This window comes from Asterias amurensis, chromosome 15, assembly GCF_032118995.1.
Source record: "Asterias amurensis chromosome 15, ASM3211899v1".
NCBI classification, from domain to species: Eukaryota; Metazoa; Echinodermata; class Asteroidea; order Forcipulatida; family Asteriidae; genus Asterias; species Asterias amurensis.
Genome location: NC_092662.1, coordinates 9,407,002 through 9,424,595, shown reverse-complemented (window position 1 = coordinate 9,424,595; position 17,594 = coordinate 9,407,002). Strand labels below are relative to the sequence as shown.

Genomic DNA, 17,594 nt, shown 5'->3' with positions numbered 1-17,594 from the left:
TTACTGTTGGGGCTGTACTTGCCCCAGCATTAGGTCTGAAAATGTAGCGACTCACCCGATTGGCCCAGCTAGTAAGCCATCGGCTTCACCACTCTGTAGCCGCCCATCTTCGCCCTCCTCATCAGGTATCACTTGGATTTCTTCAATGCGGTTCCCACTTCCAGCGAGTTGCCAAAAAGGTACCGAATTTTGCGAAACTATACAATCTATCTTAACTCCTCGGTGGCAGAATATTCAATGACGGTTCCCAGAAAGACAAGCACCCTTTCCCCAAATGCATTGCTTTGGTTGGTTGAAAAGAACAATGGAACCACGTCTGAATGCGCCCTGACAATCCCAGTCGCTTAAAGCCCCGACTGTGCAACCTGACTATAATTATGCATATTTCCTGGTGTTAAATCGGTTTACTGCGTTACGCATTAAACCCTATTGTGAGTCATCAACAATAAGCTTGATTTTAGGATGAAATCACCACAGCAGTGCCATTACAGGGACACACCGGCTCACCGTGTATGCAGTTTAGGGCTGTAGAATCATAAATAATGTTTTTATAGATGGTTGCTGTAAAAGAAATCATCAAAATGTCACGTAATTAGCGAAAAATGATTAAAAAAAAAAAAAAAAGCGGTAAAAGGCCAGCGTAAACGTGTTTCCAGCCGTTGCAACTGTCAAGTCTTCGTGGCATCGTCGCACAATCATAATATTGCAAGTAGACTGGTGCTTTTTTTATAGCAACGTTTTACTACGACGCAGCATAATGATCCAGTTTATCCATTAAGTATAAACAACCAGCATATACGGATCAGGCAAATCCTTCGACGATGGAGGTAGTCGTGCTTCGACGTACATCCAAAGATCGTCACGAAGAACACAAAAAACTAACCCAGAATATGATGGGACAGTGACAAGTAAATAAAGCATTCCTGGCACCAACTTCCTGGTGAACTTGTGGCTGGTGGCCGACTAATTTTTTGAATAGTAAAGAAATTTTGTGAGCAGTATTTTCTGCTAAAAACAGATGAAACTGAGGGGCCCTGTTATTCACAGTGAAACATCCTAGAATCTCGGGGGGGGGGGGATGGGGGGCGGGAATCGTGAGGGATTCAAAAGCGTCCTTGTGAGAATGTATTTTGAAATATAAGCGTAGCTGCAAATCTTGAAACGTAAGCCTACCTTTTGTATATATAGCGTAACTTGAGAAGGAACGTAAGCAAAACTTGGAATGTAAGCGTAGCTTGGAACGTCATATTTTGGAAGGTATAAGCGTAGCTGGATATCTTGGAACGTAAACGTAGCTGCATATGGAACGTAAGCGTAGCTTGACTCGGGCTTGAAAAACGTACCTTTTTATATTATAGCGTAACTTGAAGGAACGTAAGCGTAGCTGAGTAGCTGCGTAGCTTGGAACGTAACCAAATAATACCTCAACAATCTCAAAAATAACACATATTTTTTTCAACCTTTTATACAAAATTATTTTTCACCTGTTCTTTTTTCGATCGGGGCTCCGGTTTTTTTAATCCTTTTTTTCTTCTTCATAAAACATTTTTTAAGCTACTCACACAATAACACTGTTAATATAACAAAATGCGGTATTCCTACGTTTTGACATCGTCATCTTTTTTTATTGTTTCCTGAAAACTCCTAGCAAAAAGAAATTAGGAGCCATGAAACAAACCAGAGTATAATATTGGAACGTTGCGATCATAAGAAATAACGGATTTGACACGAGGTGTACCGACTGACAAACCCACGATGACAAACATGTACTCTGATGTCTGGCTCCCAACCCCTCCCAAGCTCACCGCGAGACCCGCAAGCTGGGAGTTCATAGTGCCCGGGATTACACCTCCAGCCCCCCACGAGACACGGCATGTGCGGTACGTGATATGCCCCGAGGCTTACGTTCCGATTGCTCCACGCTGTGGGGCCATATAACAAGCTTCCGTTACACGGACTATTTGAATGCGAATCTTACGTTAGATTTTTCACCATTATTTACATGTTGTAGCGATAATTTGAATACATGATCTTTTTCGACAATTACTCGTTAATAATTTTGTAAAAAAAAGATTTAAATTTGGTTTGGTAAGTTACTTTTAGACGGCTGGAAGTAAAACTAGCCCGGAAGGTCACGTGATTGTTTGTACCACTTTTTGGTAAGAACAATTACGCGACCTTCGTTTTTGTTTTAAAATGCTCAAAAACGGCCAAATTTGATGATTTTTTTTAAGGACTGTTCTTCTTCATTCCTGGAAACCCGTTGAATACATTTCTTAGTCTATTTTGTAGCCCAAATAGCCCAATTCGGCCGGTGTGTCCCTTTAAGTTTGACAGATCTTACTCTGTGTCTAAAAGTTTGAAGAGGTTTTGTGAGATTGGAAATGTGTCTTTGTTAGCGGACACCAATACTCAAATTTGACTGATGTTAAAGGGGTTTATTTATGACAAGTGTACTAACCAAGCATAAAGACGACATTGCATGGTCATAAAGATGTTTAAAGCATCCATTTTGCATAATGCGTAAATCAGTAAAGGTATACAAAAAACTGTATCAGTTCTTTGTGTTGTCAATGTGGGTCAACCTTAACAGATGCTTTAATATCCAGTTTTGACCAGAAATACAGATCAAAATTCGTCATCTCTGTGCAAATTAAAAATTGATTGAATGATACATTGTTCTTGAGATATCAACTTTTGGTTTGAATGGGTAGACAAGTTCATATTGGGCTCATGCATAAAGCATTTATTTAATATTCAAAGTTTGTTTACACCTGATGACATCATGTTTGAACTTTTGGGTACCATGGAAATAACAGATTGATAAGCACCTACTACTTTGGGGAAGGGTCTTAACATTAAAGTATTAGCTTAAAGGCACTGGCATTATTGTTAACTGTCATGTTAACCAACATATGCGTAAATTTACAAACCTGTGAAAAGTTTGACTCAATTGGTCGTCGAAGTTGTGAGAGAATAATGGAAGAAACAACACCCTTATCGCACAAGTTGTGTGCTTTCAGATGCCTTGAATTGGAGACCTTAGCTGTGGTCTCGAATTCAATTCAAATACTTTAGTGAGAAATTACTTCTTTCTCAAAAACTACATTACTTCAGAGACAGCCGTTTCTCATTATGTCTTATACTATCAACAGCTCTCTATTGCTCATATACCAATTAAGTCTTTATACTAAAAGCTATTTTGAGTAATTACCAGTGCCTCTAAAGGTTTGACAATTTTGAATGATCCTTAAACGAGGTACAAATTCAAAGGACTCGGGAAAGTACTAAGTATACAGTGCTAAATCTACATCAATGTTAAATCTACATCAATGTTAGGGTAGAAAAACAACCATAAAAAAACCCAAATACTATTAAATATTGTGGCTGGTTAAAACATACCATCCGAGAAGAGAAAGAGAGCTCTTTTAGCATTGAGACGGTTACCGCTATTGTACTTCTCAGACAAAGGAATCATGTCAGTGTGGATGTATTGAAGTGCTTTGCCGGTTGCAGTTCCTGTCCCTGTTGACAAAATAGGATAACTTTATTGGATATTGAATGTGCGTGTTGTTATAAACATACATTTTTGTGTCACATGTGTGTTTTCAGGCAATGAGGATTAGCCATGTTTGTCTCGGTTAAAAAAAAAGCTGAAAGAAAAGTAGATTTGTCAGATTATTCTTCCCACTTTTGATGTCTCTGAAAGATGTAAAACAAAAGCAGAAGCATAATCAACAATTAAGCAAAACAAAAAGCTCACTCAAACCTTGGTAATTCTAACCGGACTCTCAAAGGAAACCTCTATTGTAGTGGAGTACTGGATTTTTCAATCAGAAATGTGATGTAAATCAATGTCACAATATTCAACTCTATAAAATGGACTTCGTTTCAAGTTAAAAAAAAAAAATCGAAAAATACAGACGATTATGGTTTATCGGTACAAGTCTTCCCATGTCTTAACTGTGAAGCTGTATTTTTATATACCCATCTCAGGTCACGTGATCACATTAGAGCGCAATCGCTCTATTGTTATTGCTTAGTTTGTAGTACATGTAGTTTGATACATAAATTGCATAAAAGCCAATTCAAGATTTACCTATATTACCATCACGTGCATCAGCAAGACTGTCAATCCGAGCTAGAACGGCTTCTTCTGAATCTTGGGCATCGGAAATGAGAAGTGAGTGTACCGTACTTGTTGCATATGCACTGGCTGCATAGCGGGCATTACTTACACCAATCTATAAAGAATATAGAATCTTGAATCGTTGAATAAACTGTCCAGCCTCATCTGTAAAAGTTATTGGTCAAGGGATCCCCCCCCCCCCTGCACTTTTTTCAATATATGTCAGTTTCTTCCTTCCTCAATGGTTCATAAAACGCTTTTGTGTGCAATTCATAAAACAATCTCTTGTAGTTTTGAAACTTTGGAATGAAGTCAAAGCTATTCGAAAGAAACGGGGTAGACTGGGGTCAACCCTGGGAAGCTAATCAAACGCACCTTTAGTTGCCGGGGTGTCATACAGGGGTGTCATATAAGATATCTATAAGGATGTTAAAGAGGCTTGTAGAACACTAAACACTGGGCAGCAACAATTTGGGTATGGGATGCCCATTTCCCACATACATAAAATAAAGATGCATAGTTCTTAATACTTGTAGGACACATGTGTAAGATATGATGCATATATGTAGTTGAGCATTTTACAAAAAGGAGAACAAGAGTAACTTCAAATATAGTCAACACTCCCTCAAAAGAGATTTTACACATGGTTGTACCAGCAAGTCTACTATTTATGTTGATACTTATAGTTACTTTTATTCTTCACACCATGCAAAGCTCCAAACACCATTTACAAGGAGAACTGTTGAACACACTCCCTTCCCCACCTGAAAACTTAGGTGGGACTGAAAACTAGTCTAAAGGACTGCTACATGTAATATGTATAATGTCTCTCAATGTAGAGTTAATGGTCCATTGTTGGTAATCATGCAAAGTTTACCTTTTTAACAAGTAACTTAGCCAAATCAAGAGCCTTTTCAAAGTGAGCCTTAGCAATGCTACGAGATGCATCAAAAGCAAAATAGATGTCGTATCCTCCACTATATGTTTGATCTAAGGTTCTTCCTTTAGATACACTTGCAGCTTCAGAAGTTTCAATGGCAAGACTCTCAGCAACATAACCCATCCTTTCTGCAACGTCACTAATTTCATCAAAGTCAAATTGACCTGTAAACAAAATAAAACAACTCATTTAAGGACAAGTATCATCTAGTATAAAAGATCAGGGCCAGCTTTGTAGAGCTACTTAACAACAATCAAAGTATGCTCACCAGAATACCAAAAATACCATATCGCATGCACCATCTGTGACATTTCATCATAAACAACTCTTTGAAATTGGGCCAGAAATAAACTTGGTAAAAGCCCGCTTAACATGCTTAATGGCCGAAACAAAACAAATTGACATTGGTTGCTATTGGGGAGCACTTTATATGTGTCCTGTGTGCTTAATGCTGTGCCAAGTATTGAATCATATGTGAGTTAGGTGAATAATGTGCTGGCAGTAATTGTAGTGTGTTTACTGCACATGTACTTGTACCAATGCCTACCTCGACACTCCGGTTCCTCTCCTGACCAACTTGTAGACGTATTACAGTATCGTTCTGCAGAACCAACCAAAGCTCGGTTTTGGTAACATGCATACCTCACCACTCCTCCTCTCTGGAAAGGTGGTGTGTCTTGGTTTTCTATATACCCTCCAATCGGTACTCCGGGATTTGGACAGTAAAAACCTGCCAGTAGACATACCACATAACAGGTTCTGGTTGTATACATTTTATATGCTGCACTCTCAATGAGCTTTTTTATTAAACTTAAAAATCTCAGACTTTGTGGAGATATGTCTTGCCCACCTTTATGTATGTGCTACATATAATCTATGCAGAAGGAATTTCACTATCAGCATAAGCCTACAACGTTTTCAATTTCCTATTTCAGTTTGGGAAAAAGTGCAAGTCGGGTTTATTCTCTCATCAGAAGGAAGTGCACACTAGCTGAGGTGTTTTTCTTACTTAACAACCTTTTAGCAGTTCAAGAAAAGTCTGTTTCAACAAGTTCTTACTACTTGGGCTGACTGTTGAGTCCAATTCAACTTGTAGTGTTTTGATTTCCTGAAAAACTTACTTTCATGATCACATGTTGTGAGCTTTCCGCTCCATTTACCACCAGCTAGACAATGTCTGACAGGTGAGCCTCTTAGCTTGTATCCTGAGTTGCAGAAGAATGACACAGAACCTCCTATACTCCTTGATTCGAAGTTTGACTCTCCATATTGAATTCTACCGGGATGAGGGCATAAAATCTCTGAAAAGATATTGTAAAAAAAAAAAATATTATTATTATTATTTTCATATGTTATTTATTAAGGATATCTTTAAAAAATAAAACACTATAAACAGAACAATAAAGAAACACATGGCCTGAGGATGTCCAAGTGAAAAAAAAATTACTATTTGAGAGTGCAACACCTTATTTAAAAAAACAAAAAGGAAAAAAAAAAAGATTTATATAAAACTGAATTTCTGCAAAAAGAAGCAAACATCAAGGAAACATGGAATCCATTAAAATGTTTGTAAGAATTGTTATATACCGGTAAGAGAGTGTGTTGAGGAGAGGAACAATTTACAAGTATAAAAAGGAATTGATCCTAACCATGACAAATTGAAATTCAGTCATCAACGTAATGGGAATCATCATAGTTTCTGTTTTTATCATATTTCATGGTCCAAAACAAAGTACACATGAAAGGAGAAGGTATGTTTTCCTTCATTTGATGCAACTTAAAGAATACGTGTGTGAAAGTGGTAGCTGACTATGCACTGTTTGAAGCTTTGCATGGTGTGGAGATATAAGAAGGAACTATAAAGTAAGCTTGGGGTGACCATGTGTAACTATCTTTTGAGTGAGTGTTGGCTCTGAAAAGAGCCGATTTGGTCTTGATGTTTCAAACAGCATACGCTGCTTGAAGTACTCTACTCTCCTGAAGACAAGCAGAGTATACTGTTCGAAACGTCAAGACCAAGCTGGCTCATCTGGCATGTTTGTGCAGGGGATTAAGGAGCACAAGGAGAGAATTAATTTGTCCAAAATGGGTGTTACATGAATGTATGAAATAAATCAAATTAGGGCTAGATAGCTCAGTTGGTAGAGCGCCGGCACGTTAATCCGGAGGTCGTTGTTGTTTCGAATCCCACTCGGTCAATTCTTTGTTCAACCCCCAAAATTAGTTTAAAATTTACCCAGTCAGTTTCCCTTGTGGCTTATATTGATATAAATCAAAATTACTCACAAAATGGTTAAAGGTAATTACTCAAAATAATTACTAGCATAAAACCTTACTTGGTAACGAGTAATGGGGAGCTGCTGATAGTATAAAACACCGTGAGAAATGTCTCCCTCTGAAGTAACATAGTTTTCGAGAAAGAAGTTATTTTTTATGAATTTGATTTAAGACCTCAAAATGTGAGGTCTCGAAATCAAGCATCTAATCAAGCATATAATATTCAAATTGCCACCACACCATGAAGGAGTTGAGTGCCAAAACTGAAAATTGGTGTATAAGTAGATATAATACATATGTTTAACTGGTGTCAATTTCAAAAAATGTTTTAATTGATCGCGGGGTAAACGGGGGTCAAGACGGGCGGGGTCCTTTTGACCTTTTTCTGGGTGGGAACCAACTTTGGGCCCATGCTATTTCTAAATTAATGCATTGGTGAGCTTATAATTGCTTATGGGTAAAGACATGCACCCATAGATAATACCTAGGGAATATAGGATTCATTTGACCCCTCATGTGGCCACAGGGTGACCCCAATTATCACAAAAAACACTTTCGGCTGATTAAAGTGCCTACTTACTTTAGGTGACCATAACTAGAAAATTAAAGGAGATACATTTTTAATTGAGTGCAGATTCATGAAATTTGGCAAGAAGTAAGATGGTATACCAAATTTGAGCTCTCTACCTGGTACAATAACTAAATTATGAGCTTTCAAAGTCGGAAATTATCACAAAAATCACCTTTTGCGTCTCGCGCGAGCACAAAATGGCCGCCTTGACCAAATTTCAATGGGTCATATCTAGAAAACGACATGGAATATGACTTAGCTTTTTAGTATGTGTTCATTTGAGCCACATCCAATCATTCTGATGATGTTTCATCAAAATCTGAGAGGGTCACCTGGGAACTTTTCTGAAAACTGGTTGATTTGACACGGAATGACCCTGTTATCTCGCAACTTCGACGACCGATTGAGCTAAAATTTTCACAGGTTTGTTATTTTATGTATATGTTGAGATACACCAAGTGGGAAGACTGGTCTTTGACAACTACCAATAGTGTCCACTGTCTTTAGTCAAGTATTATTCGTGACATGTCATAAATTATTAATTCTAAGGTCAATTTTCTTCAATTAAAAACATTGTCAAATGTTGTTTAAAATTTTTTACAAACTTTTCAAAAGCTCAGATTAGTAGGCTATATATACATGTACATGTAATATTTCTAGTGATTGTGGTGTTTGACAATTACTGAAATCTATATGCAGGACATGGTTTGATCACGTTGTTTCTCATTTCATTTTTGCAGATTACTGATGATGGTATAGTTTTACCTTCACAATCAGGATTAAGATGAGACCATGTTCCCTCAGAGGAGTCCAGAGAACACACCCTGGTTGTTTTGCCAAAGATCCGATAGCCAGTATCACAGAAGTAGTCAACTATTTCTCCTTGCTTGTATGTCCTGTTCATCATTTCACTTCCTCCGTGGGGAATACTTTCAACAAGTGGTGGACATCGGATCTCTACAAAGTTGATACAACTTGTGAATTAATTATATAGCGCTTTATGCACCAGAAGGGCGTCTCAAAGCGCTTAAACATACAGTTTTTATGCAAGGTATGGGACTAAGTTTGAATGATGAGGTCTTCTCCTTTTTACATAGCACCATGTAATGGTTTAGCAGGAACACCAAGGAACCCCTGCTCTTTTTGACAGGTGCAGTGGGTTATTTTACATGAGTTACACAACACATGGGACCAACGGCTTTACGTCCCATTCGAAGGATGAAGCAATGGCTCAGTGTCTTGCTTAAGGACACAAGTGTCTTGACTGGGGATTCGAACCCACACTCTGCTGATCAGACACCAGAGTTTAAATTCGGTGCTCCCAACCGCTCGACCACGACACGTACTCGTTGAAATTGTAAAAGGTTATTAAAAGAATCGGCAACAATAATGTAGAACAATGTAGGGGAAAACAACTTACATTTGAGGAAGCTTACCTTCACATGTTGGTATGGTGGAATTCCATCTTCCGTCCATTCCACAATAGACGAGGGGGTTCCCAACCAGTGCAAAACCAGGCGTGCATGTAACGTTTATTATTGTGTTGGGACTAAACTGACTACTCATGTTGTTACTCATTCCGTCATCGGAGACTAGTTCCCAATCACCATCCGTTATGTTACCCGGGTTGTTGCAGCGGTTCCTAGCTGCAATGAACATACACAACACGTTGGTACTCAATGGTACTTAATGGTAAGCTGGTAGTTAAACTCATTTTTAGGGGACAACTCAAGTTTATAAAATGATAAAGGAGAGGGGCATGTTTTGGGGACAAGCCAACATCTATCCCCTTGCGTGTTGCCACAAATGCTTCTTTCCTTTTCATCCAACATAAAAGCTTGAGTTCATCCCATTCCCCTCACTCCGTGACCTCTCCTAATTTTTCCAAATTAGATATAAAGGTGTATTTTTGAAGGAGGCAAGGTTACCTCGACACAGTGTGCGTGGCCATTGCGAAACCCCTGTTGCTGTCATTGCGCATCTAATCCTTCTTTTTCCGTACAGTGTAAAGCCTGGGTTGCAGCTGACTAGTGCCCCGCGACGTCCAACCCGTTTAATTTGGCCGTTCCAGGGTTTGGGTGGCAATGGGCATTTGACGTTTCCTGTTGGAGGAAAACAAACCATTTTATTAACAGATATTTTTACTGGAGTACAAACCATTTTATTAACAGATATTTTTACTGGAATACAAACCATTTTATTAACAGATATTTTTACTGGAAAGTTAAGGAAGTGATAGAACAGATAACTAAAACTTATTTCGTTCCGTCAAAATATTATTTGAAGGCAAAACAAATGTAATTTCAAGGGAAAGAAATAACATTTTGAGGAAGCAATATCCACTACTTCTTGGCGAACAGAACAAATTAGTTTGTTCCGAGGACATATTTAAGCTGGAAGGCTTTGATAGTGCCCTATGATTTATTTGCATACATAACGTATAAATTGTATGTTTTCTTTTTCTATAACCAAAGTAGACCTATATCGTTCATTCATGTGTTTTGTTTTCCTGAAGAGTGTGAACAACTTCCCTGTTATTTAAAGGAACATTGCAGAATTGGTATTGCTAACAAATCAGTTGCTGGTAGTGTAAGCACTTTATGTAATCCACCATATACATATACTGACAAACCTGTAGAAGTTTGAGATTGCATTTGAATTTTGCATTGCATCGATGCCAAAGTAAAAATGAATAAAACGCTCACGGACCGATAAACTCAAAACGCGAAGTTAGATTATTTTTTTTCTAATCAAATATGACATTTCAGACAGAAATATTTCAAGGAATGTTTTCAACTATCATCATCATTAGCAGACCGTGAAAGTTTTACGTAAATCTGTGATCTTCACGATTTTTGTTTCTTACCAATTCTGTAACGTTCCTTTAAGCTTGACCCCTGATCATCTTCAACTTTAGCCCCCCCGCAAAGTATTTGTAAGATGCTGCTCTGTTATATACAAATATAGATGCAGGAAAAGTGGAAAACTTAATATACGACTATTTGGATATTTTATATGTTCCATCATGGATCTACCTAAAACCTGTGAGAAAATCTGATGGAGAGACTAATTTTGTTGGGCTCAGAACCAAAAGAGCAAAGCTTGTCCTAGTTGACGAAAAATGTGAGAACTCAGCTTTTGCGTGCAATTTTACTATAACTCAACCGTATCATGTTTGGGTTTACAAGAAAAAAGGGTGGCTGAAAGAAACGGCCACCGGGAACGCCGCACTTCACCATATATTTTGCCTATAGACAAATAAATATATTAAGATGTGAATTTAAAAAAAGGGTAAATTGTCAATAAACTTGGTAAAAACTAACTAGATAATACCCTTCTGAATTGTCGTTAGTTCACCAGAGAGCATCTAATGGTAATAGTTTTTTCAGCAGGGCCCTCAAGCTGCCCGGCCCTCTATCAAGCTGGCCTGGATTATCACGGCGCCGTGTTCTCTCAATCCTCTCGTAAACTAAAAAACATGCAATTACATCCTAGCTGGAATGCCGTTTCGTTCACGGCATTAATTAGCCGACCAATTCCCTCTAAAAACGACTTGTATATAGACCAGTTATTAGTCAATATTTTAGTAGTCACTTGCCTGTTGTACGTATGCAGGTCGGTAAGGTAGCCCATGTATCCGTCTCCAAACACCTCACAAACCGATTTCCTTGGATGGTAAACAGGATAAACAAATAAATGCTTGAACGAATACATCAAATCCAACCTAAAGTGTTTTATGTCTGATTAATAAAATGGCTATCAGATAAAGTAAGCAAAACAAAATCAATATCCTGCAGTAACTATAATAGTTGGAATGGTGAGACCATCTCACTATGTGGCAGTGAAGATAATTACTTGAAGCCCCAGTACACGAAGGGAGCATAAAGTGCCTTGGTCTAATAGTTTACGGTATTTACTCCTCGAAGATGTTGGAAAGATGTTCCCCACACGTTTTGGGGAACATAAAAGCAATATCCTGAACGTAATTCCCAAAACTGTTCTCTTGTTCGTTGCATTCTCGACTCAGCTTGACCTCTATTTTGGGGTATTTTCATGTGCCCAATCTGAATGCACACTCGTTTATAAGCTCTTCATGAAGCAGTAGGCCTACCATCGCGTGATGACATGTTCTAAGTCAAGATGACGAAGTTCCGTATCTTAGAGGCTCTGGACACTAGTATTGGTAATTGCTCAAAGTAATTGTTAGCACAAAAACTTACTTGGTAACGAGCAATGGAGAGAAAACAATGTGAGAAGTGGCTCCCTCTGAGGTAACGTAGTTTTTGAGAAAGTATTTATTTCTCACTAAAATATTTGAATTCGGTGAAGGCACACAACTTGTACGACAAGGGTGTTTTTTCTTTCATTCTCGCGCAATTTCGACGACTAATTGAGTTCAATTTTTACAGGGTTGTTATTTCATGCATATGTTGAGATACACCAAGTGAGAAGGCTGGTCTTTGACAATTTACCAAAGGCGTCCAGTGTCTTTATAGCAATCCGTATTACACAACTTTTCTCCAATACCATGTTAATCGAAAGTATATTATTTTCTTCATTATACTTTGTTGTCGTTGTTGTCCTGCTATTTCAGTCGCCCGCCCCCGCTCCAAGTTCGCATGGAGTTGTGCCCTGTTTCCTCTTTAAAAGCACTGGACTCTAATTCTCATTTTGTGTATCCTATCATATGCATACTATTAAAATATCAACTCAAAGTTGCAAGAGAATTATAATGAAAGAAAAAACCTTGTTTCGCAACTTTGTGTGCTTCAATGCCTAATAGGTCTAAAGGGCTTCAGGCCAGAAAACTTTTATTATTTGGGTGGAAATAACTTATTGCTAAAAAACTATACGTTACTTCAAAGGGAGCCTTTTCCAGCCACAATGTTATACACTGCCCTCCAATGCTCGTTACCAAGCACGTTTTGATGCTAACCTTTATTTTGAGTTATTGCAAATAGCGTCCCTGGAGTGCCTGCCTGTAAGTGTTTATTTCGGAAAACTGTTTTGTTGTCGGCGCCTTAAAGGCAGTGGACACTATTGGTAATTGTCAAAGACTAGCCTTCACAGTTGGTGCATCTCGACATATGCATAAAATAACAAACCTGTGAAAATTTTTGCTCAATCGGTCATCGAAGTTGCGAGATAATAATGAAAGAAAAAAACAACCCTGTCACACGAAGTTGTGTGCGTTTAGATGGTTGATTTCGAGACCTCAAGTTCTAAACCTGAGGTCTCGAAACCAAATTCATGGAAAATTACGTCCTCGAAAACTATGGCACTTCAGAGTGAGCCGTTTCTCACAATGTTTTATACCATTAACCTCTCCCCATTACTTATCACCAAGAAAGGTTTTATGCCAATAATTATTTTGAGTAATTACCAATAGTGTCCACTGCCTTTAATGCAATTAATATGTCGTAAAGTTATAATCGTACACATAGTCATCACAGCTGGGGTATTTTGTCTGTGTGCGTATTTTCTTTGTCACAAGATGCTGCAGGAGACTTTACCTTTCATTGATGCACCCATATTACACTGTACCGAAATAATGGTATCCCATGGGTAGAGGCCATCTTCTCCCGGTGAGTCGCTAAATTCAATCTGTGCTCTGTATACCACGGGTTCGGGACAGCCGATGCCGTCTAAGAATTGCATCAAAGATAAAGATCAAAGGTTAATCTTTAGCAATTATATATAAGAAAGCAGGGCGGGTGCATGTGATACCCATGTTCACACAACACCGTATCAAAGTAATGTACAGGGGTACACACCTATATTCCGACACCCCTAAGTTCCGACATCCCTATGTTCCGACAGCTCAGCCTATTTTACGACATCCTTATGTTCCGACACCCCTATATTTAGACACCCCTATATTCCGACACCCCTGTGTTCCGACACCCCTATATTCTGACACCCCAATACTCCGACAAGTTGTTTTCGCACATTATCACTCTGATAAGCAATAATAAAAACACAATATTATTTGTATTACAGGTTTCCCGGCGAATTTCGGCCAGGAATAAGTTTGACCATTCATAAGTTGAATTTATACTACTTTTTAAACAGTGATGGAATCAAACTAAGATTATCGAATCACACATGAATTTGTTGCATTTCAGTTATGACTTCCCAAGTAAGCTCGCAAAATACTCGGCAAGATACGTAGCCGTTCCAACTTTCCCCTGCTTGTCGCCATCTCGCCGATGTGTAACTGCTTTCATGTAGTTGCCCGCCCCCCCTAAAAAAAAATCATAACTATATGTTCACAGTTGATATAATAAATAAGCCCTACCCCTCCCACCCCCACCCCCACAAATACCCATTAAATAATCAGCCCTCTTCTTTTTAAGCCAAAATTGGTAAAAGGAAGAATGAAACCTTCTATATAAATTCAACTCCCATGAGGGACGACATAAAGACAGGTTACCGATACGTTTATGCAGTCGGTGATAAGTCGCACCGTTTTCTCTGAAATGTCCAACACAAAATTTTGGTGCGGGTTGTCAGAATATAGAGGTGTCGGAATATAGGGGTGTCGGAATATGGGGGTGTCGGAATATGGGGGTGTCGGAACATAGGGGTGTTGGAACAAAGGGGTGTCGGAATATGGGGGTGTCGGAACATAGGGGTGTCGGAATATGGGGGTGTTAGAACATAGGGGTGTCGGAATATGGGGGTGTCGGAACATAGGGGTGTCGGAATATGGGGGTGTCGGGACAAAGGGGTGTCGGAATATGGGGGTGTCGGGACAAAGGGGTGTCGGAATATAGAGCATTCACCAGTTTTGGGACCCCTTGCACGTGCCAGCTTCCAGAGTATAAGAACAATGGAAGTAGACCTATCCGTATGATCGATATGCAAATTAATCTTACCTGTGCTTGCACATATTGAGAGGGTAACCACAGCAAGAACAACCAAGTCTTTATGTAGTATGTTCATTATATAACCTGTTAATCAATAGAAAATGAAACAAGTGTATTATCGGTTACCGCTCGATAGTCCGAAGGTTCGATGGTCCGAAGGTTCAATAGTTCGAAGGTCCGTTAGTCCGAAGGTTCGTTAGTCCGAAGGTTCAATAGTTCGAAGGTCCGACAGTCCGAAGGTTCGATAGTCCGAATGGCCTGTTAGTCCCAAAATAGGATAAGGTTAAATAATCCGAAGGTTCGGTAGTCCGAATTGACAATAAGGTTCGATAGTCCGAATTGACAATAAGGTTCGACAGTCCGAATCGACAAGAAGGTTCGATAGTCCGAATCGACAATAAGGTTCGATTGTCTGAATCGACAATACACACGCGCCATTGCCTGTGTAGACATTTTTTTGGTTCGCCATGGACGCGGTAACGATTTCACGTTCGAAAGCCGACGCGCAGAAAATGCACACGGGACCCATGCCAGAACCCGTGTATGTATGCGCGGCCGATCTAGTTATTTCAGTTATTAGGTGTTCGGGCCAACAGCCCGGAACACCTCTTATTTAGGTGTTCGGGCAACAGCCCGAACAACTCTTTGATTTTGTTGAGGTGTTCGTGCAACAGCGCGAACAACTCATTGTTTTTGTTCGGTTTTTTAGCTGTTCGGGCAATAGCCCGAACAACTCTTTGATTTTGTTCGGTTTTTTTTCCGTTTTTTTTAGGTGTTCGGGCAACAGCCCGAACAACTCTTTGATTTTGTTCGTTTTTTTTTTTTTTTTTTTTAGGTGTTCGGGTAACAGCCCGAACAACTCTGTTATTGTTCGTTTTTTTCTTTTTTTAGTTTTTCTTCTTCCTCTCGCTGTCGATTGTCCGCAAGCAAAAGCATAGAGGCGAAGCTTGCATTAAGTTGAAACTTTGCACACAGGTAGACAATAACCAGTAGATGATGCAAAAGTTGTTACGTCACGATGACGTCATCAGTTGACGAGATACACTAATTCAAAGTTTATTATTTCAAAAAACCATAACTTTTGATCTACATAAGGGATTTTTACAATCAATACAATAATAATAATAATAATAATAATAATAATAATAATAATAATAATAATAATAAACCGTTCTTTTAAAGCGCATTACACACGGAGTCCCAATGCGCTGTACAAAGTCAGAAAGAAAAAACAGACAAAACTAGTTGGAGTTTAACAAGTGAGTTTTGAGAAGGCGGTTGAATTTATCCAGAGTTTTAGCGTCTTTGATGTTGCGGGGGAGTTTGTTCCAAAGAGTAGGAGAAGACGTAGAAAATGCACGCTGACCGTAAGACTTAGTAGAAGCGGATGAACAGGCAAGTAGAGATTGTGATTGAGAGTGGAGATTTCGAGAAGGCTGGTATTTGTGAACAAGTTCTTGCAAGTATGTAGGTGCGTGGCCATGGATACAGCTGTATGTCAGAAGAAGGGTTTTGTAAGCAATCCGTTGTCTAACCGGAAGCCAGTGCAAGTCCGAGAAAATAGGTGAAATGTGGTCACAGGTTTTGGATCGTGTGACCAATCTGGCTGCTGAGTTCTGAACTCGCTGAAGTTTGGAGATTCCGGAGTCAGGTAGACCGAGAAAAAGACTATTACAAAAATCAAGGCGGGATGTAATGAAGGCGTGTACCAGTTTTTCCGTGGTGGATTTGTCAAGAAGATTGCGAATTTGTCCAATTTTGTGTAATGCGAGGTACGAGGATTTGCAGATATTTTTCACATGGATGTCCGTTCGAAGATCGTTCTGAAAAGTGACACCGAGATCTCGTACTCTCTGAACCGGTTCTATTGGAAAACTGCTTATTGAGATAGGTGAAAGTGTGGTAGAGCTTCTGAAGCGAGATGTAATGTGAATGACCTCGGTCTTCTCTTCATTCAATTTTAGTTTGTTGGCGACAGACCATGCTCGTACGTCATTAAGGCAGTGTTCTAGCTGTGAGATGGTAGTTGGGCGATCTTGCTCGTTAGTGATGACGTATACCTGGGTGTCGTCGGCGTACAACATTCTATTGATATCATGGCCCTCGATGATGTCTTCGAGGGGGGATGTGTAGAGAGTGAAACAAAACGGTCCCAAAATAGATCCTTGCGGAACACCGCAGAATGGCACTTGAGGGTTCGAAAGAGCACCATTAATGACGACACTCTGGGTGCGATTTTCTAGATAGGATTCAAACCAACCGATAGCGTGACCGGACACGCCGTATCTGTTCGTAAGACGCTGAAGCATGATGTTATGGTCGATCGTGTCGAAGGCAGATGAATAATCAAGGAGGACAAGAATAGCTTCTTGCCCCTTATCGGCTGCCAGGAGTAGGTCGTTTTGAACACGTAGAAGGGCAGTCTCAACACTATGATGTTTTCTGTAAGCGGACTGGAAGTGTCCATGAAGATTGTTGTCGGTGAGGTAATTTTGAAGTTGGGCAGCGGCTGCACGTTCTATTGTCTTTGAAAGAAACGACAGGTTTGCAATGGGCCTGTAGTTCTTGAGTTGTTCTGTGTCCAGGTTAGGTTTCTTAAGCAAGGGAGTGATGTGGGCATGTTTCATTGCTTCTGGGAAATGACCATGCAGCAGAGAATGATTGACGATATTCGTGATGATAGGAACGAGCTCGTCTAAACACATCTTCAAAATCCATGTGGGAATCGGATCAAGCCTGGATGTAGAAGAGGGGGAAGCAGCAATGATGTTTCTCACTGAGTTCTGTGAAAGTGGTTCAAACTGATGA

The 17,594-nt window shown here is 39.4% G+C and overlaps 1 protein-coding gene across 2 annotated transcripts in view; it reads right to left on the bottom strand.

Moving 5' to 3' along the window:
* Window positions 1-17,594, bottom strand: part of LOC139948328 (complement C2-like) — a 90,261-nt gene that overhangs the window by 30,187 nt on the left and 42,480 nt on the right. For both annotated transcript variants that reach the window (XM_071946460.1, XM_071946459.1), the window contains 11 exons: window positions 14,796-14,870; window positions 13,431-13,562; window positions 11,516-11,584; window positions 9,846-10,019; window positions 9,354-9,563; window positions 8,683-8,874; window positions 6,191-6,370; window positions 5,617-5,799; window positions 5,007-5,233; window positions 4,100-4,244; window positions 3,403-3,525 (listed from right to left, as the gene is read on the bottom strand). In XM_071946460.1, the coding sequence (XP_071802561.1) occupies window positions 3,403-3,525; window positions 4,100-4,244; window positions 5,007-5,233; window positions 5,617-5,799; window positions 6,191-6,370; window positions 8,683-8,874; window positions 9,354-9,563; window positions 9,846-10,019; window positions 11,516-11,584; window positions 13,431-13,562; window positions 14,796-14,862 (1,702 nt within the window). In that variant the 5' untranslated portion in view covers window positions 14,863-14,870. The remainder of the gene's footprint in view (window positions 1-3,402; window positions 3,526-4,099; window positions 4,245-5,006; window positions 5,234-5,616; window positions 5,800-6,190; window positions 6,371-8,682; window positions 8,875-9,353; window positions 9,564-9,845; window positions 10,020-11,515; window positions 11,585-13,430; window positions 13,563-14,795; window positions 14,871-17,594) is intronic.